Raw genomic sequence first — 16334 nt, 5'->3', positions numbered from 1 at the left:
ACTCCATGTTACTGATGGTGTCTCAGTCTTGTGTAATCACTGTGTGTGATGAGGTTAGTAATTCCTGAGTAAGGTCAGAGCCTGTGTAAGTGTGTGTGAGGCTGTGATGGTACTCCATGTTACTGATGGTGTCTCAGTCTTGTGTAATCACTGCGTGTGATGAGGTTAGTAATTCCTGAGTAAGGTCAGAGCCTTTGTAAGTGTGTGTGAGGATGTGATGGTACTCCATGTTACTGATGGTATCTCAGTCTTGTGTAATCACTGCGTGTGATGAGGTTAGTAATTCCTGAGTAAGGTCAGAGCCTGTGTAAGTGTGTGTGAGGCTGTGATGGTACTCCATGTTACTGATGGTGTCTCAGTCTTGTGTAATCACTGTGTGTGATGAGGTTAGTATTTCCTGAGTAAGGTCAGAGCCTGTGTAAGTGTGTGTGAGGATGTGATGGTACTCCATGTTACTGATGGTTTCTCAGTCTTGTATAGTCACTGCGTGTGATGAGGTTAGTAATTCCTGAGTAAGGTCAGAGCCTGTGTAAGTGTGTGTGAGGATGTGATGGTACTCCATGTTACTGATGGTATCTCAGTCTTGTGTGATCACTGCGTGTGATGAGGTTAGTAATTCCTGAGTAAGGTCAGAGCCTGTGTGTGTGTCAGGATTTGATGGTACCGATGGTTTTGCAGTCTTGCTAAACATTACGGATGTGTGTAAGATAAGGGGGGCGTCCTTATGTAGTGCTGTGATGGCATAGCGATGAGAGGATTAGAATACTATCGCAATGAGACTGCGTGTGTAATCGCTATTGCAGTTGCGGTCCATACTGAATCAGGCCCTTTGTCTGTGTTGTTAAATGTGTAATATGCGCTATGTAGTTTAGTTTCTAATAAAAAGCGAGTTTGGGGTAATAAGTCCTACAGGTGACTACGACACAATAGGCTGAAGCCTGCGCTCCACGTGATCTCTAAGCCGCTGTCCCCGCACATGTGGGAAATAGCAGAATTAGGGGGAAAATTACTGTTTTTGAAAGCACCGGGTTTGCACTTATTATTATATTTTACTATTCTGCGGGTAAAAACGCTGGTGAAAGCTGCAGTTTAGCAATTAAGGTTGGAATTCAATTAGACCCGTTAACTGAATGAGTGTGAATTGATTGCCTCCGTATTGAAATAGCCCCACTTATACTGAGTCGAAAATAAATCTCCGATAACTGCAGGTAACGGGTGTGAATTTATCATGGACCCTATGAGTAACGCCCATTAAAAAGGCCTCAGGCGATAAAGCTCGGGGTTACCTCTCTTTTTCACCCGCATTAAGTTAATGGTCCTAAATGAATTCCCCCCTAAGACAGTGCAGCATGGTGTGAACATTAGACAGCATATGGCAGTGGGACAGCCCTAATTAATGACAGAAGCACCGACAAATACAGGCAACACCTCTAGAACTTTCTGCATCCTTCACTTTTAATGTGTAACAATCATACAAACAATGAGTAAAACTTTCTTGGATATGACAGTATGTAGTGTTATATGGTGAGGCCTCCCCCATTCATTGTATTAGGGCAGAACAGGAGGGATCAGAACAAACTAATGTTATATAAATATCAGTATTAATAAGAAACTTGTATCATAGGAAATCTCACTAACGGTGTAACTGCAGCCTGACAACCACAAGTACCAGCACAGGGAACGCAGTCAAAAGGTCGACACCATAATAACACATTCAAAAGGTCTACGTAAGGATTTTTTGAATTGAAGAGGCTGAAAACTGGATGTCGATATTACGGTGCCTAGATAATGAATGTTGACAATTCCTCTAGCACAGAGGAGACCCTCAGCGACAGGTCAGAATTACAACAACATTGATATATCCACATATACTGTGTGTTTAAGCAGATATCTCATTGTTCTACTGTCAGCAGGATGGGGGTAGAGTGCTGGCTATGAAGCTGTCTCTCTAGTGACCCCTGCTGGAGACATCTCATTGTTCTGCTGTCAGCAGGATGGAGGTAGAGTGCTGGCTATGAAGCTGTCTCTCTAGTGACCCCTGCTGGAGACATCTCATTGTTCTGCTGTCAGCAGGATGGAGGTAGAGTGCTGGCTATGAAGCTGTCTCTCTAGTGACCCCTGCTGGAGACATCTCATTGTTCTGCTGTCAGCAGGATGGAGGTAGAGTGCTGGCTATGAAGCTGTCTCTCTAGTGACCCCTGCTGGAGACATCTCATTGTTCTACTGTCAGCAGGATGGGGGTAGAGTGCTGGCTATGAAGCTGTCTCTCCAGTGACCCCTGCTGTAGACACCTCACTGTGCTACTGTCAGCAGGATGGGGGTAGAGTGCTGGCTATGAAGCTGTCTCTCCAGTGACCCCCTGCTGGAGACACCTCACTGTGCTACTGTCAGCAGGATGGGGGGTAGAGTGCTGGCTATGAAGCAGTCTCTCTAGTAACCCCTGCTGGAGACATCTCATTGTTCTGCTGTCAGCAGGATGGGGGTAGAGTGCTGGCTATGAAGTTGTCTCTCCAGTGACCCCTGCTGGAGACACCTCACTGTGCTACTGTCAGCAGGATGGGGGGTAGAGTGCTGGCTATGAAGTTGTCTCTCCAGTGACCCCTGCTGGAGACACCTCACTGTGCTACTGTCAGCAGGATGGGGGTAGAGTGCTGGCTATGAAGCAGTCTCTCCAGTGACCCCCTGCTGGAGACACCTCACTGTGCTACTGTCAGCAGGATGGGGGGTAGAGTGCTGGCTATGAAGCTATCTCTCCAGTGACCCCTGCTGGAGACACCTCACTGTGCTACTGTCAGCAGGATGGGGGTAGAGTGCTGGCTATGAAGCAGTCTCTCCAGTGACCCCCTGCTGGAGATACCTCACTGTGCTACTGTCAGCAGGATGGGGGGTAGAGTGCTGGCTATGAAGCTGTCTCTCTAGTGACCCCTGCTGGTGACATCTCATTGTTCTACTGTCAGCAGGATGGGGGTAGAGTGATGGCTATGAAGCTGTCTCTCTAGTGACCCCTGCTGGTGACATCTCATTGTTCTACTGTCAGCAGGATGGGGGGTAGAGTGCTGGCTATGAAGCAGTCTCTCTAGTAACCCCTGCTGGAGACATCTCATTGTTCTGCTGTCAGCAGGATGGGGGTAGAGTGCTGGCTATGAAGTTGTCTCTCCAGTGACCCCTGCTGGAGACACCTCACTGTGCTACTGTCAGCAGGATGGGGGTAGAGTGCTGGCTTTGAAGCAGTCTCTCCAGTGACCCCCTGCTGGAGACACCTCACTGTGCTACTGTCAGCAGGATGGGGGGTAGAGTGCTGGCTATGAAGCTATCTCTCCAGTGACCCCTGCTGGAGACACCTCACTGTGCTACTGTCAGCAGGATGGGGGTAGAGTGCTGGCTATGAAGCTGTCTCTCCAGTGACCCCTGCTGGAGACACCTCACTGTGCTACTGTCAGCAGGATGGGGGGTAGAGTGCTGGCTATGAAGCTGTCTCTCTAGTGACCCCTGCTGGAGACATCTCATTGTTCTGCTGTCAGCAGGATGGGGGTAGAGTGCTGGCTATGAAGCTGTCTCTCTAGTGACCCCTGCTGGAGACATCTCATTGTTCTGTCGTCAGCAGGATGGGGGTAGAGTGCTGGCTATGAAGCTGTCTCTCTAGTGACCCCTGCTGGAGACATCTCATTGTTCTGTCGTCAGCAGGATGGGGGTAGAGTGCTGGCTATGAAGCTGTCTCTCTAGCGACCCCTGCTGGTGACATCTCATTGTTCTACTGTCAGCAGGATGGGGGTAGAGTGATGGCTATGAAGCTGTCTTTCTAGTGACCCCTGCTGGAGACATTCTGCAGTTGCACCATTGTGTGGCGCCGTCTATGCAGAACGGGCGTCCTGTGGGGACCCATCACTATACAGGCTGTGCTATAAAGTGCTTAATATTAACATCACTGCAGTGTAGGTAATGATACAGAACTGTGCACATGGCAGCTCACACCCCCCAATTTACCATGTTTCCCCCCCTAAGACACAAACACCAAAGCCCCTGGATAATGTGATGTTATCTGTGCGCCATCATCATTGGTTTCTCTGCTGGTACTTGGACCCAACTAACAAAGGGAGACAGGAAGCAAGATGTAAAGCGATGGCCCAGCAGCTGCACGCGTTACTATGTTATCCCCAGGAACACGCTTAGCCTATAACAGACACCGGAATATTTTAAGCCAACTTAAAGTCTTATAGGCTGACAAAATATGGAAATATAGCGAAGAGGAGACAGAACCCAATCACCCATCAGAGTATAGAAAGGACAAGAACATGTGTAATAACAGCAGGTCAGTTCTGTAATAAACAATCTGTTGGATATAATGGCCGCATACATTAGTAACTGCAGTAGAATCCCATATAAACCATATATATGCCGGTAAACATTACGCTCTAGGTCACCCAGTGAAATGATGTGTGTCCCCTGCCTCTTAATGTAAAGCAACATTTCTGTATTCTTATAAACACATATATATTGTATATGTCAGGGGAATACATTAGACAGGCCGGAAACCTGCGCTAAATGGTACAATCGTAGCGCTCGCTGACATTACCAATACTCAGTCGTAAACATGACTTCAGTAACTTTCTAGAATAAATTCTCTTCTGATAGTCTGAGGAGCGGAGGTTAGAAATTAGCCACTCGTTGCAGGTTTCGTGTTGAATCGCTATTTTATCTTTGCTCCACGTACAAGGTGTAAATAATACAATACAGTCGATATGTATAACTGTAAGATCTCAAGTCATTCAGAGAGACATTTACTAAAAACCTAAATAGGGAGGAGATTCCATCTACAGCGAGAGGGACCCACCCATCTCCCCCCATAGGCGTTGATGGCACCTACAGTATACAGGGGGGAACTCTCTCCGAGTTGCACGTGTAGTAAAATACTGACTTTTGATGACATCCAGCTGAACAACCAGTTACTTACAGTGGCGCACGGTCTGGCTGCGGATCGGTACAGCTACCTATATTTGTGCCTGTACCCTCTATTGAGGCACAGAGATGTGAGGGGCGCGCAGGACAGCACAAAGCCGCTCTCAGGTCTGGGGGCCACTAACACGGTGAGCACAGCAAAACCAGAGCGGATTCTTTTATTTTCATAGAAAAAACAAAAATGCCACTCGTAAAAAAGGAAAAAGAATGATAAAAATAAAAAAATAAACCACTACTGCCAAAAACAGTGCAGAGAGGAGCAATAACTTACAAGAAACTGTATATCACAAAAGAGTGTCCCACTTTTCTGCAATCTCCTGCCGCCCGGGCATTCTCCAGACTAACCAAAAACAAGAGAAGAAAACAAAAAAAAACCTTTAAAAAGTAAATGAAACGAGGATTCAGGATCAGTCTGCTTGCTGGCTCCCGAAGTCAATGAACGAGTCCGTGTTCCGTCACCTCAGGGTCAGAGGTCAGTCCGTGCATTAGCAGCATTAGGCGCGTACTTGGGCATCAGCTCGTTGATCTTGCGGATGTAGTCGGATTTCTCTGCGCAGCCCTTGCAGGTCTCACCCCAGTCGTCCAAAATTTTTTTCAGTTCCTTCACCCTCAGCTTCTTCAGATCTACAGTGCTCAGGTCAATCTGCTTGTCTGTGTGGAGAAGGTAGGGGTTACACGCTCAGCCATAACTGTGTGGGAGAAGGTAGGGGTTACACTCTCAGCCATAACTGTGTGGGAGAAGGTAGGGGTTACACTCTCAGCCATAACTGTGTGGGGAGAAGGTAGGGGTTACACTCTGACCCACAACTGTGTGAGGAGAAGGTAGGGGTTACACTCTGACCCACAACTGTGTGGGGAGAAGGTAGGGGTTACACTCTCAGCCATAACTGTGTGGGGAGAAGGTAGGGGTTACACTCTCAGCCATAACTGTGTGGGGAGAAGGTAGGGGTTACACTCTCAGCCATAACTGTGTGGGGAGAAGGTAGGGGTTACACTCTCAGCCATAACTGTGTGGGGAGAAGGTAGGGGTTACACTCTCAGCCATAACTGTGTGGGGAGAAGGTAGGGGTTACACTCTCAGCCATAACTGTGTGGGGAGAAGGTAGGGGTTACACTCTCAGCCATAACTGTGTGGGGAGAAGGTAGGGGTTACACTCTCAGCCATAACTGTGTGGGGAGAAGGTAGGGGTTACACTCTCAGCCATAACTGTGTGGGGAGAAGGTAGGGGTTACACTCTCAGCCATAACTGTGTGGGGAGAAGGTAGGGGTTACACTCTGACCCACAACTGTGTGAGGAGAAGGTAGGGGTTACACTCTGACCCACAACTGTGTGGGGAGAAGGTAGGGGTTACACTCTCAGCCATAACTGTGTGGGGAGAAGGTAGGGGTTACACTCTCAGCCATAACTGTGTGGGGAGAAGGTAGGGGTTACACTCTCAGCCATAACTGTGTGGGGAGAAGGTAGGGGTTACACTCTCAGCCATAACTGTGTGGGGAGAAGGTAGGGGTTACACTCTCAGCCATAACTGTGTGGGGAGAAGGTAGGGGTTACACTCTCAGCCATAACTGTGTGGGGAGAAGGTAGGGGTTACACTCTCAGCCATAACTGTGTGGGGAGAAGGTAGGGGTTACACTCTCAGCCATAACTGTGTGGGGAGAAGGTAGGGGTTACACTCTCAGCCATAACTGTGTGGGGAGAAGGTAGGGGTTACACTCTCAGCCATAACTGTGTGGGGAGAAGGTAGGGGTTACACTCTCAGCCATAACTGTGTGGGGAGAAGGTAGGGGTTACACTCTCACCCATAACTGTGTGGGGAGAAGGTAGGGGTTACACTCTCACCCATAACTGTGTGGGGAGAAGGTAGGGGTTACACTCTCACCCACAACTGTGTGGGGAGAAGGTAGGGGTTACACTCTGACCCATAACTGTGTGGGAGAAGGTAGGGGTTACACTCTGACCCATAACTGTGTGGGAGAAGGTAGGGGTTACACTCTGACCCATAACTGTGTGGGAGAAGGTAGGGGTTACACTCTGACCCATAACTGTGTGGGGAGAAGGTAGGGGTTACTCTCACCCATAACTGTGTGGGGAGAAGGTAGGGGTTACACTCTCACCCATAACTGTGTGGGGAGAAGGTAGGGGTTACACTCTCACCCATAACTGTGTGGGGAGAAGGTAGGGGTTACACTCTCACCCATAACTGTGCGGGGAGAAGGTAGGGGTTACACTCTCACCCATAACTGTGTGGGGAGAAGGTAGGGGTTACACTCTCAGCCATAACTGTGTGGGGAGAAGGTAGGGGTTACACTCTCAGCCATAACTGTGCGGGGAGAAGGTAGGGGTTACACTCTCACCCATAACTGTGTGGGGAGAAGGTAGGGGTTACACTCTCACCCTTGGTTGTGGCGTCTCGGTGTGAAAGTCCTCACTCACCGTATTTCAACTCGCAGATCTGTCCGTCTTTCTTCTTCAGCTTCTCGCAGATTTTCTCAGCAGGGATGTGGTGACTTAGTGGCTTGGAGACCTCATTGGTGATCTTAGTTGCAGCATCACTTGTGGCTCCAATATAATAGCACTGAAGAACAAGGAAACGTGTAGGAAATTATTAGTAAAACAGGTTTTACCGTCACCGGAAGCAGCTGCACTATAACATATAATCATGAGTCACTGCAAGGCTTGGGATATAATATGACCAAGGAGTAATGAAACTTCTTAGGTTTGGTTAACTGGTCGGTCTGCCGGTCAGAGGCTTCATCTTAAAGAGGACATATTAAGTTCCTCCAACCTCACCATGACACACGAAGCTAATGTACCCACCCTCCGATGCCCCGGCCTGGCTGTGCTATGACAACAGCAGTGCCAGGTGAACACATTCATAGAACACAAGCAGCTCACAGCCAATCATTCCGCCCTTTACAGAACACAACGCCTTATTCATGGCTCTGCCATCAATACCAGGAAAAAGTAGGGATCAGTGTTTACAAAACCCTTTAAATAGATAATTACTTGTTATGTACCCCCCTAGCCTGTGTGTGGCTTATTGGGCACCAGGCAGCTTAGGGAAACTGTTGCGTTTAACATTTGAACTTTACCATTAAATTTTTTTTTATTGTATCCCAAGAATTGCAGATGGGATTTAGCAGCGGCACTCAGCACCTGTGCCACCATCGGGAGGGGCACTCAGCACCTGTGCCACCATCGGGAGGGGCACTCAGCACCTGTGCCACCATCGGGAGGGGCACTCAGCACCTGTGCCACCATCGGGAGGGGCACTCAGCACCTGTGCCACCATCGGGAGGGGCACTCAGCACCTGTGCCACCATCGGGAGGGGCACTCAGCACCTGTGCCACCATCGGGAGGGGCACTCAGCACCTGTGCCACCATCGGGAGGGCTACTAAGGGAAATCATTAAAACTTGATAGACAGAGAACAGCATAGGACACTGTAAATGGCAATACTGACACTGAAGAATACAATATGTTACACAATTTTAAAACGGATTTCAACCAATACTGACAGTATAGAATTAGCAGATAGAATAAATCCCAACGCTAATGACCTGTGCGCCCGGATGGGCGTTGTTTGGCCAGGGGACATTGTGGGCTGGAGCCTAGATAAGTCCAGTGTTCATATGAACAACCAGGACGGAAGATCCCCTGCTCATTACCTGTGCAAATGTTACCTCCCTAGCCCCAAACCATGGACCCGGCAGTCATACCGTAAGGACCCGGTCACAATACTCACCTAAGTGACACAGGGGGCTACACCTCTTCTAATGAGGGTGATAGTTGTGCCTTAATCAATATGTAATTCTATGTCAGCAAAATATGCTTTTAAATTAAATTGACCCATCCGAACCTATCATGGTGTAATAGTCCGTATTGCTGTCCCCTGAGCCCCCCTCCCTGAGTCATTATCCCATATGTGCAGCACCAGCCCCTTCTCCAGTACATACAAATCGGTTCTCTTTCCCTCTGGCCTCATTGCAGGATTTCAGCAGCTCTTTGTCCACCGCAGCCGGTGTAAACTCCACGTTCCTCTCCTTCAGGGACTGATAGAAGCGATTCAAAAAGGAGACACAGACTGTATGGGGGGGAAACAGGGCGGTTACACTGCAGTGATGGATATGGGGAAATAACACATGGGGTGTGTAAGCCTGCAACACTGCTGTGCCCCCCCCTCCAACATCAGCCAGCCAGTCAAACTCACATCCCCCCCAGCATCAGCCAGTCACATTCACATCCCCCCCAGCATCAGCCAGTCACATTCACATCCCCCTCCCCCAGCATCAGCCAGTCACACTCACATCTCTCCCCCCCCAAACATCAGCATCAGCCAGTCACACTCACATCCCCCCCAGCATCAGCCAGTCACACTCACATCCCCCCCAGCATCAGCCAGTCGCACTCACATCCCCCCCAGCATCAGCCAGTCACACTCACATCCCCCCCAGCATCAGCCAGTCACACTCACATCCGCCCCAGCATCAGCCAGTCACACTCACATCCGCCCCAGCATCAGCCAGTCATTCACATCCCCCCCCCCCCAACATCAGCAAGCCAGTCACACTCACATCTCCCCCCCCCAAACATCAGCCAGTCACACTCACATCCCCCCAATATCAGTCATATCCATGCCCTAAACATCTCAGTTACACTCACATCCCCCCCAGCATCAGCCAGCCACACTCACATCTCTCCCCCCTAAACATCAGCCAGTCACACTCACATCCCTCCCCCCTAAACATCAGCCAGTCACACTCACATCCCTCCCCCCTAAACATCAGCCAGTCACACTCACATCCCTCCCCCCTAAACATCAGCCAGTCACACTCACATCCCCCCCAGCGTCAGCCAGTCACACTCACATCCCTCCCAATATCAGTCACACTCACATCCCCCCCAGCATCAGCCAGTCACACTCACATCCTCCCCCAATATCAGTCACACTCACATCCCCCCCCCAATATTAGTCACACTCACATCCCCCCAGCATCAGCCAGTCACACTCACATCCCCCCCAGCATCAGCCAGTCGCACTCACATCCCCCCCAGCATCAGCCAGTCGCACTCACATCCCCCCCAGCATCAGCCAGTCGCACTCACATCCGCCCCAGCATCAGCCAGTCGCACTCACATCCGCCCCAGCATCAGCCAGTCGCACTCACATCCGCCCCAGCATCAGCCAGTCGCACTCACATCCGCCCCAGCATCAGCCAGTCGCACTCACATCCCCCCCAGCATCAGCCAGTCGCACTCATGCCCTAAACATCTCAGTTACACTCACATGTTCCCCCTCCCTTACTCACCCTCGCAGTCCCCCTCTCTCAGCGCCCGCCCCTCGCCGGGCAGGAGAAGCAGGATCCCGGTGACAGTCAGGGCGCACAGTGTCCGCATTGTAGAAGCCGCTCTCACCTCACTGATCACACTCACCGGCAACTGCAGCCCAGCTTCTCCTAGCAACCGCCTCCGCTCACTCCCTATTGGTCACTCATGACAGGAGGCTTCCACGTCGCACTCAATGATTGGTCAGCCTTTCCTGCCTGTTACACGCTCAATCCACTCATTGGTCGAGAATCGGGACACGTCACCACGGATGTGGGATAGTTGTCGCCTGCTGATTGGTTGTGACGCGAGAATTCAGGGAACGAAATGTTGCCTGGGAATGCGGAAATGAGGCGCCATCTTCATTATGGGCGACTTCGCGGGATTTCCTATTCTCTCACCGCCTACAGAGCCCCGCCCCCTCTGGCACTGTACCAATCCCTACATGCCGCCATTGGAACAAGCTGTAAATGGGATGCTGTACTTCCCCAGTAGCAGGGCTGCTGTTTGTCTGTGGATTACTCCTCAATGACTCCTAACAGGTCATGTTTTCCAGATCACCTGTGGAATGTATAACATGTGTCATTTAGTAATGAATGCAATTGTGCTCAAGATAGGAGATCAGGAAAACATGAACTGTTGGGGGTCAATGGCCACTCCCTGCCCTACATAGCTGCCCTGCATAATCTACTGCTCTGCTCCTGCACTGTATCACCTACTGCTCCGCCCCTGCTCTGCATAATCTACTGCTCTGCTCCTGCACTGTATCACCTACTGCTCCGCCCCTGCTCTGCATAATCTACTGCTCTGCTCCTGCACTGTATCACCTACTGCTCCGCCCCTGCTCTGCATAATCTACTGCTCCGCCACCACCCTACATCACCTACTGCGCCACACTATATAACCAACTGCTCCGCCCCCACCTTATAGAACCTACTGCTCTGCTCCTGCCCTACATCACCTGTCAGACCTGTTGTTTGCAGCATGGTGCGCCATCCATGTTCTGCATAATCTACTGTCATACCTGTCGTCCGCAACCCCTTTTCTTCTTCAGGGTCCATAGGGATCCACAGGGATACCATGGGGATATTGTGGTTGGCGAGATCCAGGCACCAAACAGTTAAAGCTTCAGCTCTCAGGATGCCTCGGGTCATCCTCCATATATACCCCGCCCCTGGCCATAGGACTTCAATTGTTCATTGGGTGTGGCAGGATTAAGGCGCACCTTTGTAACGGGACTGCTCAGGCAGTCCTAAGCTTTTATGTTTTTGGGTTGGCAGTGCTGAGTGTCTGAATTAAGACGCATATACTGCGCCCCATCTACCTCCGCCGGGCCACAACACCGGTAACAGGGCTGGTGATTCCGGCGGGTCTCAGCTAAGCTTGCTAGCAGCGCTGTTAGGACCCGGACAGCAACCAGACGCACAGAGATGTCAGGTAAGGCGATTCCTCACTTATGGGGAATCGCACAAGGAAGTCCTTGCTTCCGTGCCGGAGATGCACCGGAATCTGCTGCAGTCAGGGCCTGGGAGCATCCGCATACTCACTAGACCGCCGGGGCCTTATCGTCTGACGCCGGGGATCGGCAGCAGATGGAATTCTGCTGCCATGAGGCCAGTGTACCGGCTGGTTGATGCAACTTAGAGGAGGTAGGCGCACCCCTGGCAGCTGCGACCCAGATGCAGTCCCTACAAAGGGCTTTGCGCGTCTGTGTTGCTCCGCCTACCCTCCACGTGTATGGGAAGCTCATGGTCCACCATCAGTGCGCTGCTGGAGCTGTTGGTCTCAGGAGGGTTTGAGTCAATCTCCTTGTATACCTCTCCCTTGGTTAAGGTATATGGTGCTCTATATATCCTACCATTCCTGGTGTTTGTGTAGTTGATTTAGAGTCGATTGTAATTATATTACATATGCATTGTATGTGACTGTTTGCTAGCTGCTGTATTGACACGGTCTGTTACCTCTGTCTGTCATTTATAGCTATCACTGTTTTTTCTCTCCATCCCCTTGGGGTGGAGGTTTTTCTTTGACTACTTCACAAAGGTTTGTGAAGGCTGTCACATAACATTGTGTTTATTGCCTTTATTTTGAACATGTCAAAGGATAAGGTAAAACAGGAGGGGGAGCCCCCTGTGCTGGTTTCATATAAATTATGTATGACATTTTTGTCTCCTCAGGACGTAAAGGATGGTTTGTGTGTTGTCTGTCATAAAGAACCACCTCACCAGTCCAGTTTACCTGTCTCTGGACAAGAGCCATCTTGGGTGTCCTCTTTGTCCCATGTAATGAAGCAGTTTGTGGATCGTATGGCGGCTCCCACACTGCCTCCTTGGATGGGGTGTCCAGAGCATGCCATGTTTGCACCTCCTATGCATCCTTTCTGGAAGGATGTTGATGGCCATTCTAGTCAGAGTATGGCACCATCTAATGTTCAAAGCAGACTGGTAGTCACTAAGGCACCTAAGCACAAGTTATCTTTCTACTTCAGGGTCCATAGGGTATCCACAGGATACCTTGGGGTATAGGTGTGACGTCAGTCGCAGGGCACCAAAGAGTTAAGCTTTCAGCCTCCCAGGATGCACTAGGTCCCCCTCCTATACCCCGCCCCCAGGCCAAGGCACCTCAGTTTAGTTTGGTGCCCGGCCGGAGTCGGGTGCACCTGTTGGAGTGGGGGCTAGAAGAGCCCCTGAAGCTTATTCTTCATGCAGCTGTGGCTGCACAACTGGATGAACAGCATGGACAGTCAGTCCTGACGTCCATGCTGTCTTCCCTACACCCCGCCGGTACCAGAACGCCGGTACTGATCCGGGGATGCTGGTGGGCGTCTGGGGTCACAGCTAGCGGTGACCCCAGATGCTCCGGACCATGGCCGGATTCAAGGGGGACAGAGGTAAGCAGCGGGGTCCCGCGGTGGGTCCCCGCTGATCACATGGTCCTAAGTCCCCAGGCAGGGGGCTCCCTGGGGACTGGCTGCAGCGTGGAGCCAGGCGACCAACCTGCGCTTCCACTACCCCCTGGGACAGTGGACCGCAGCAGAGCGGTAGCGCTGCGGCGTCCCAGGGGTTAAATGCATGCCAGGGGAGCGCGCCTTCCCTGTCTCACAGCCGGCGCCTCCCCCGCTGCACACAGCCCTCTCTGCACTGTGCTGACTGGTCCTGTGGCAGCGCTCCTCCCCCAGGCCAGCTTCTCTCTGCTCCTCGGCGGCCATCTTCTCTGCAACGCATGGTGAACGCTGCTGGAAGTCTGGAAGGAAGCATCGTGGTCTGGGTCCCCCCGCATACCTCTCCTCCGCTGTGGCTCAGGTCTGTGTATGCAGCGCTGTGTCCTACCAGGCCCTGTGTCTGTGTAGTTGAGTGATCAGCGCTGTTAGTGCAGGAATTGTTATTTCTCTGCATTGTATGTGACTGTGCTAGCGCTGCCTGTAACTATTCTTCACTAAACTGTCAGCTTTATTACTGTCCCTGTTCTTTCTGCTAAAGCCCTTGCGGTGCGGTGCTGCAGGGTGGTCTCTCGCCTATTTAATACTTAATTGGTGAGAGAGGTCACATACGTGGTGCCATCATGTCTGAAAGTGATTTTCCCCTCCGGCTACAGTGTACCACGTGCAAAGTACCGTTAGCGGAGGGGGAGGGTAGCGCGGAGGGCCTTTGCCGGCAGTGTTGTCCATGGCGCGGCCTATTACGGTTACAGCACCGGTACAGGAGCCGCCCTGGGCTTGTTTCGCTCAGGCGTTAACAGCTTTAGTGGGCCAGTTAGCTCCGCAGCCCGCGTTTACTCCGATGGGTTTGTCCCAGCAGTCTGTGGTGTCGTCACCCATGCAGGGGTTCCCACGACAATTGGTGGTACCCCACAGTCTCCCTATTTCCCCGCACCCGGGTTCTCAGGAGCCAGCGTGGGTTAACTCCCTGACGAGTTCTTTACAGCACTTGTCGGATGTATTGCAAGGGGAGTCTGTGATGCGGCCTCATAAAAGGCCGGTGGCGTCTCTGTCCGCTCCTTATGAGGATGACGAAGGGACGTCTGATGATGGGGAGATTCTGGATCCTTACGATCAGGAACCTTTCCATACTAAGGACGCTGATGCTAAGTCCAAAGTATATATTCCTGGACTTATTCGGGCGGTCCGCACAGCCTTGGTGATTGAGGACGAAGTTCCCCCAGCGGCTAAATCTAAGTATGCCTTTTTCAAAGATGTGAAGGGCGATGCCACAGTCTTTCCTCTTTCGGGTCAGTTGGTGGACCATTTAGAGGAGGCGTGGAAACAACCTGGCAAAAGATACCAGCCGCAGAGACGCCTGGCGGTGGCTTATCCGTTCGCGGATAATTATTTTGCTAAGTGTGAATCCCCTCCACAGGTGGATTCTCACGTGACCCGTCTTGTCCGTAGTGCCACATTGCCGATGCCATCCATGTCCTCCCTTAAGGATGCTACGGACTGCAAGGTAGAAATCTGCCTGAAGTCCGCTTATTCCCTTGCAGGGGGGGCAGCACGGCCGGCTATGGCCATTTGCTGGGTTGCCAGAGCGATGGAGCGCTGGGCGGATTCATTAGAGGCTTCTTTTGAATCCGACTGTCCGGCCGAACAAGCGGAGTTGATTGGCAATCTCCGTGATTCGGCCACCTACATCAACGAGGCGGCTCTAGACATTAGTACTCTGGTGTCTAGAATTTCTTCAGCAGCGGTAGCTGCTCGTCGCACCTTGTGGCTGCGATCCTGGAAGGCGGACGCAGATCCAAGAAAGGTCTGGAAGCGTTGCCGTTTACCGGAGAAGTTCTCTTCGGTCCGGATCTGGATAAGATTGTGGCCACGCTGGCGGCAGCCAAATCTGCTTGTCTCCCGTCGGCCGCTGCTCCTTCTGGTTCTGGACCATCGTCCTTTCGGTCATCTAGGGCCCAGGGCAGGCCCAAACCACAGTCGTTTCCTCGACAGGCTGGCCCTAAGAAATCGGGCAAGCCCCGGAAACAGGCATGGAGTACCAGACGTCCGGCCCCCAAGCCAGATGACAAGCCTGCGGCCTGACGGTCCGGGTCTCCCCTTGGGGGATCCCAGGGTGGGAGGCCGCCTGCTGCAGTTCTCCCGGTGTTGGTCGTTCACTACGACAGACACTTGGGTTCTGGAGGTGGTCTCTCACGGGTACGCCCTCTCCTTCCGGCACAGACCCCCGGCTCGATTCTTCACCACGGGTCTACCATCAGACCGGAACAAGGCTACGGAGCTGCGGAAGGTATTGCACACTATGCTCCAGGCTGGAGTTATAGTGCCTGTTCCATTCTCCCAGAGGGGCCAGGGTTTCTATTCAAATCTATTTTTGGTACAGAAACCCAATGGGTCATATCGTCCGATTCTCAACCTCAAAGCACTCAACAAGTCTTTGCGGGTCCCGAAGTTTCGGATGGAGACCCTACGGTCCATCATTCTGGCGCTGGAACCTGGGGACTACATGGTGTCATTGGACATACAGGACGCTTACCTGCATGTCCCTATTCTTTTGCGCCATCAAGAGTTCTTTCGGTTTGCAACCGCAGCGACCATTTCCAGTTTCGGGCGTTACCTTTTGGCCTGGCGACAGCACCACGTGTTTCACCAAGGTGATGACGGTCATGGCGGCTTCTCTGCGGCTGCAAGGAGTCCGCATGTTGCCGTACTTGGACGACCTGTTATTGGTGACAGGATCTCCAGAGCTCCTGTTACACCACTTGGACCTGACCATTGCACTGCTGCAACGGCACGGCTGGCTAATCAACTGGCAGAAGTCCACTCTAATCCCGTCTCGGAGGATTCTGCATCTTGGAGCCTTATTGAACTCGGGACAGCAAAGGATCTTCGTGACGGAGGACAAGATCTCTGCTTTACAGTCAAGGGTGCGCAGTTGTCTGCACAGCCGCCGGGTGTCCTTACACTCGGCGATGAGGTTACTGGGCTCCATGGTGTCGGTGTTCGACATGGTGGAATACGCCCTGTTTCACTCCAGACCTCTGCAGCACCTGATCCTGTCCAAGTGGAACGGGCTGCCTCAGTCTCTGAAGTTCCAGACGATTGTGCTCACCCCG

General features: G+C 51.7%; 1 protein-coding gene across 1 annotated transcript; it reads right to left on the bottom strand.

The window, feature by feature from the left end:
• Positions 1–1434: 1434 nt before the first annotated feature.
• On the bottom strand, positions 1435–10528 carry MANF (mesencephalic astrocyte derived neurotrophic factor). The gene is made up of 4 exons (XM_088459072.1): positions 10268–10528; positions 8915–9042; positions 7392–7533; positions 1435–5607 (listed from the first exon to the last, which is right to left on the bottom strand). The coding sequence occupies exons 1-4, from the start codon at positions 10353–10355 to the stop codon at positions 5423–5425; spliced, it is 543 nt and encodes a 180-aa protein (XP_088315198.1). The 5' UTR covers positions 10356–10528; the 3' UTR covers positions 1435–5422.
• Between the last annotated feature and the right edge of the window lie 5806 nt (positions 10529–16334).

This window comes from Taudactylus pleione, unplaced genomic scaffold, assembly GCF_031769625.1.
Source record: "Taudactylus pleione unplaced genomic scaffold, aTauple2 ptg000893l, whole genome shotgun sequence".
NCBI lineage: Eukaryota > Metazoa > Chordata > Amphibia > Anura > Myobatrachidae > Taudactylus > Taudactylus pleione.
Note: the sequence above shows the minus strand (reverse complement) of the source record. Positions and strands in the feature narration are given on the sequence as shown.

Excerpts from the sequence above, each read along its gene's own strand:
- MANF (XM_088459072.1), bottom strand. The coding sequence starts at position 10,355 with ATGCGGACACTGTGCGCCCTGACTGTCACCGGGATCCTGCTTCTCCTG. Across the intron at positions 7,534-8,914 it reads GAGGGAAAGAGAACCGATTT|TGCTATTATATTGGAGCCAC; the intron begins GTATGTACTGGA and ends CTTGTTCTTCAG. Across the intron at positions 5,608-7,391 it reads GATCTGCGAGTTGAAATACG|ACAAGCAGATTGACCTGAGC; the intron begins GTGAGTGAGGAC and ends TTCTCCACACAG.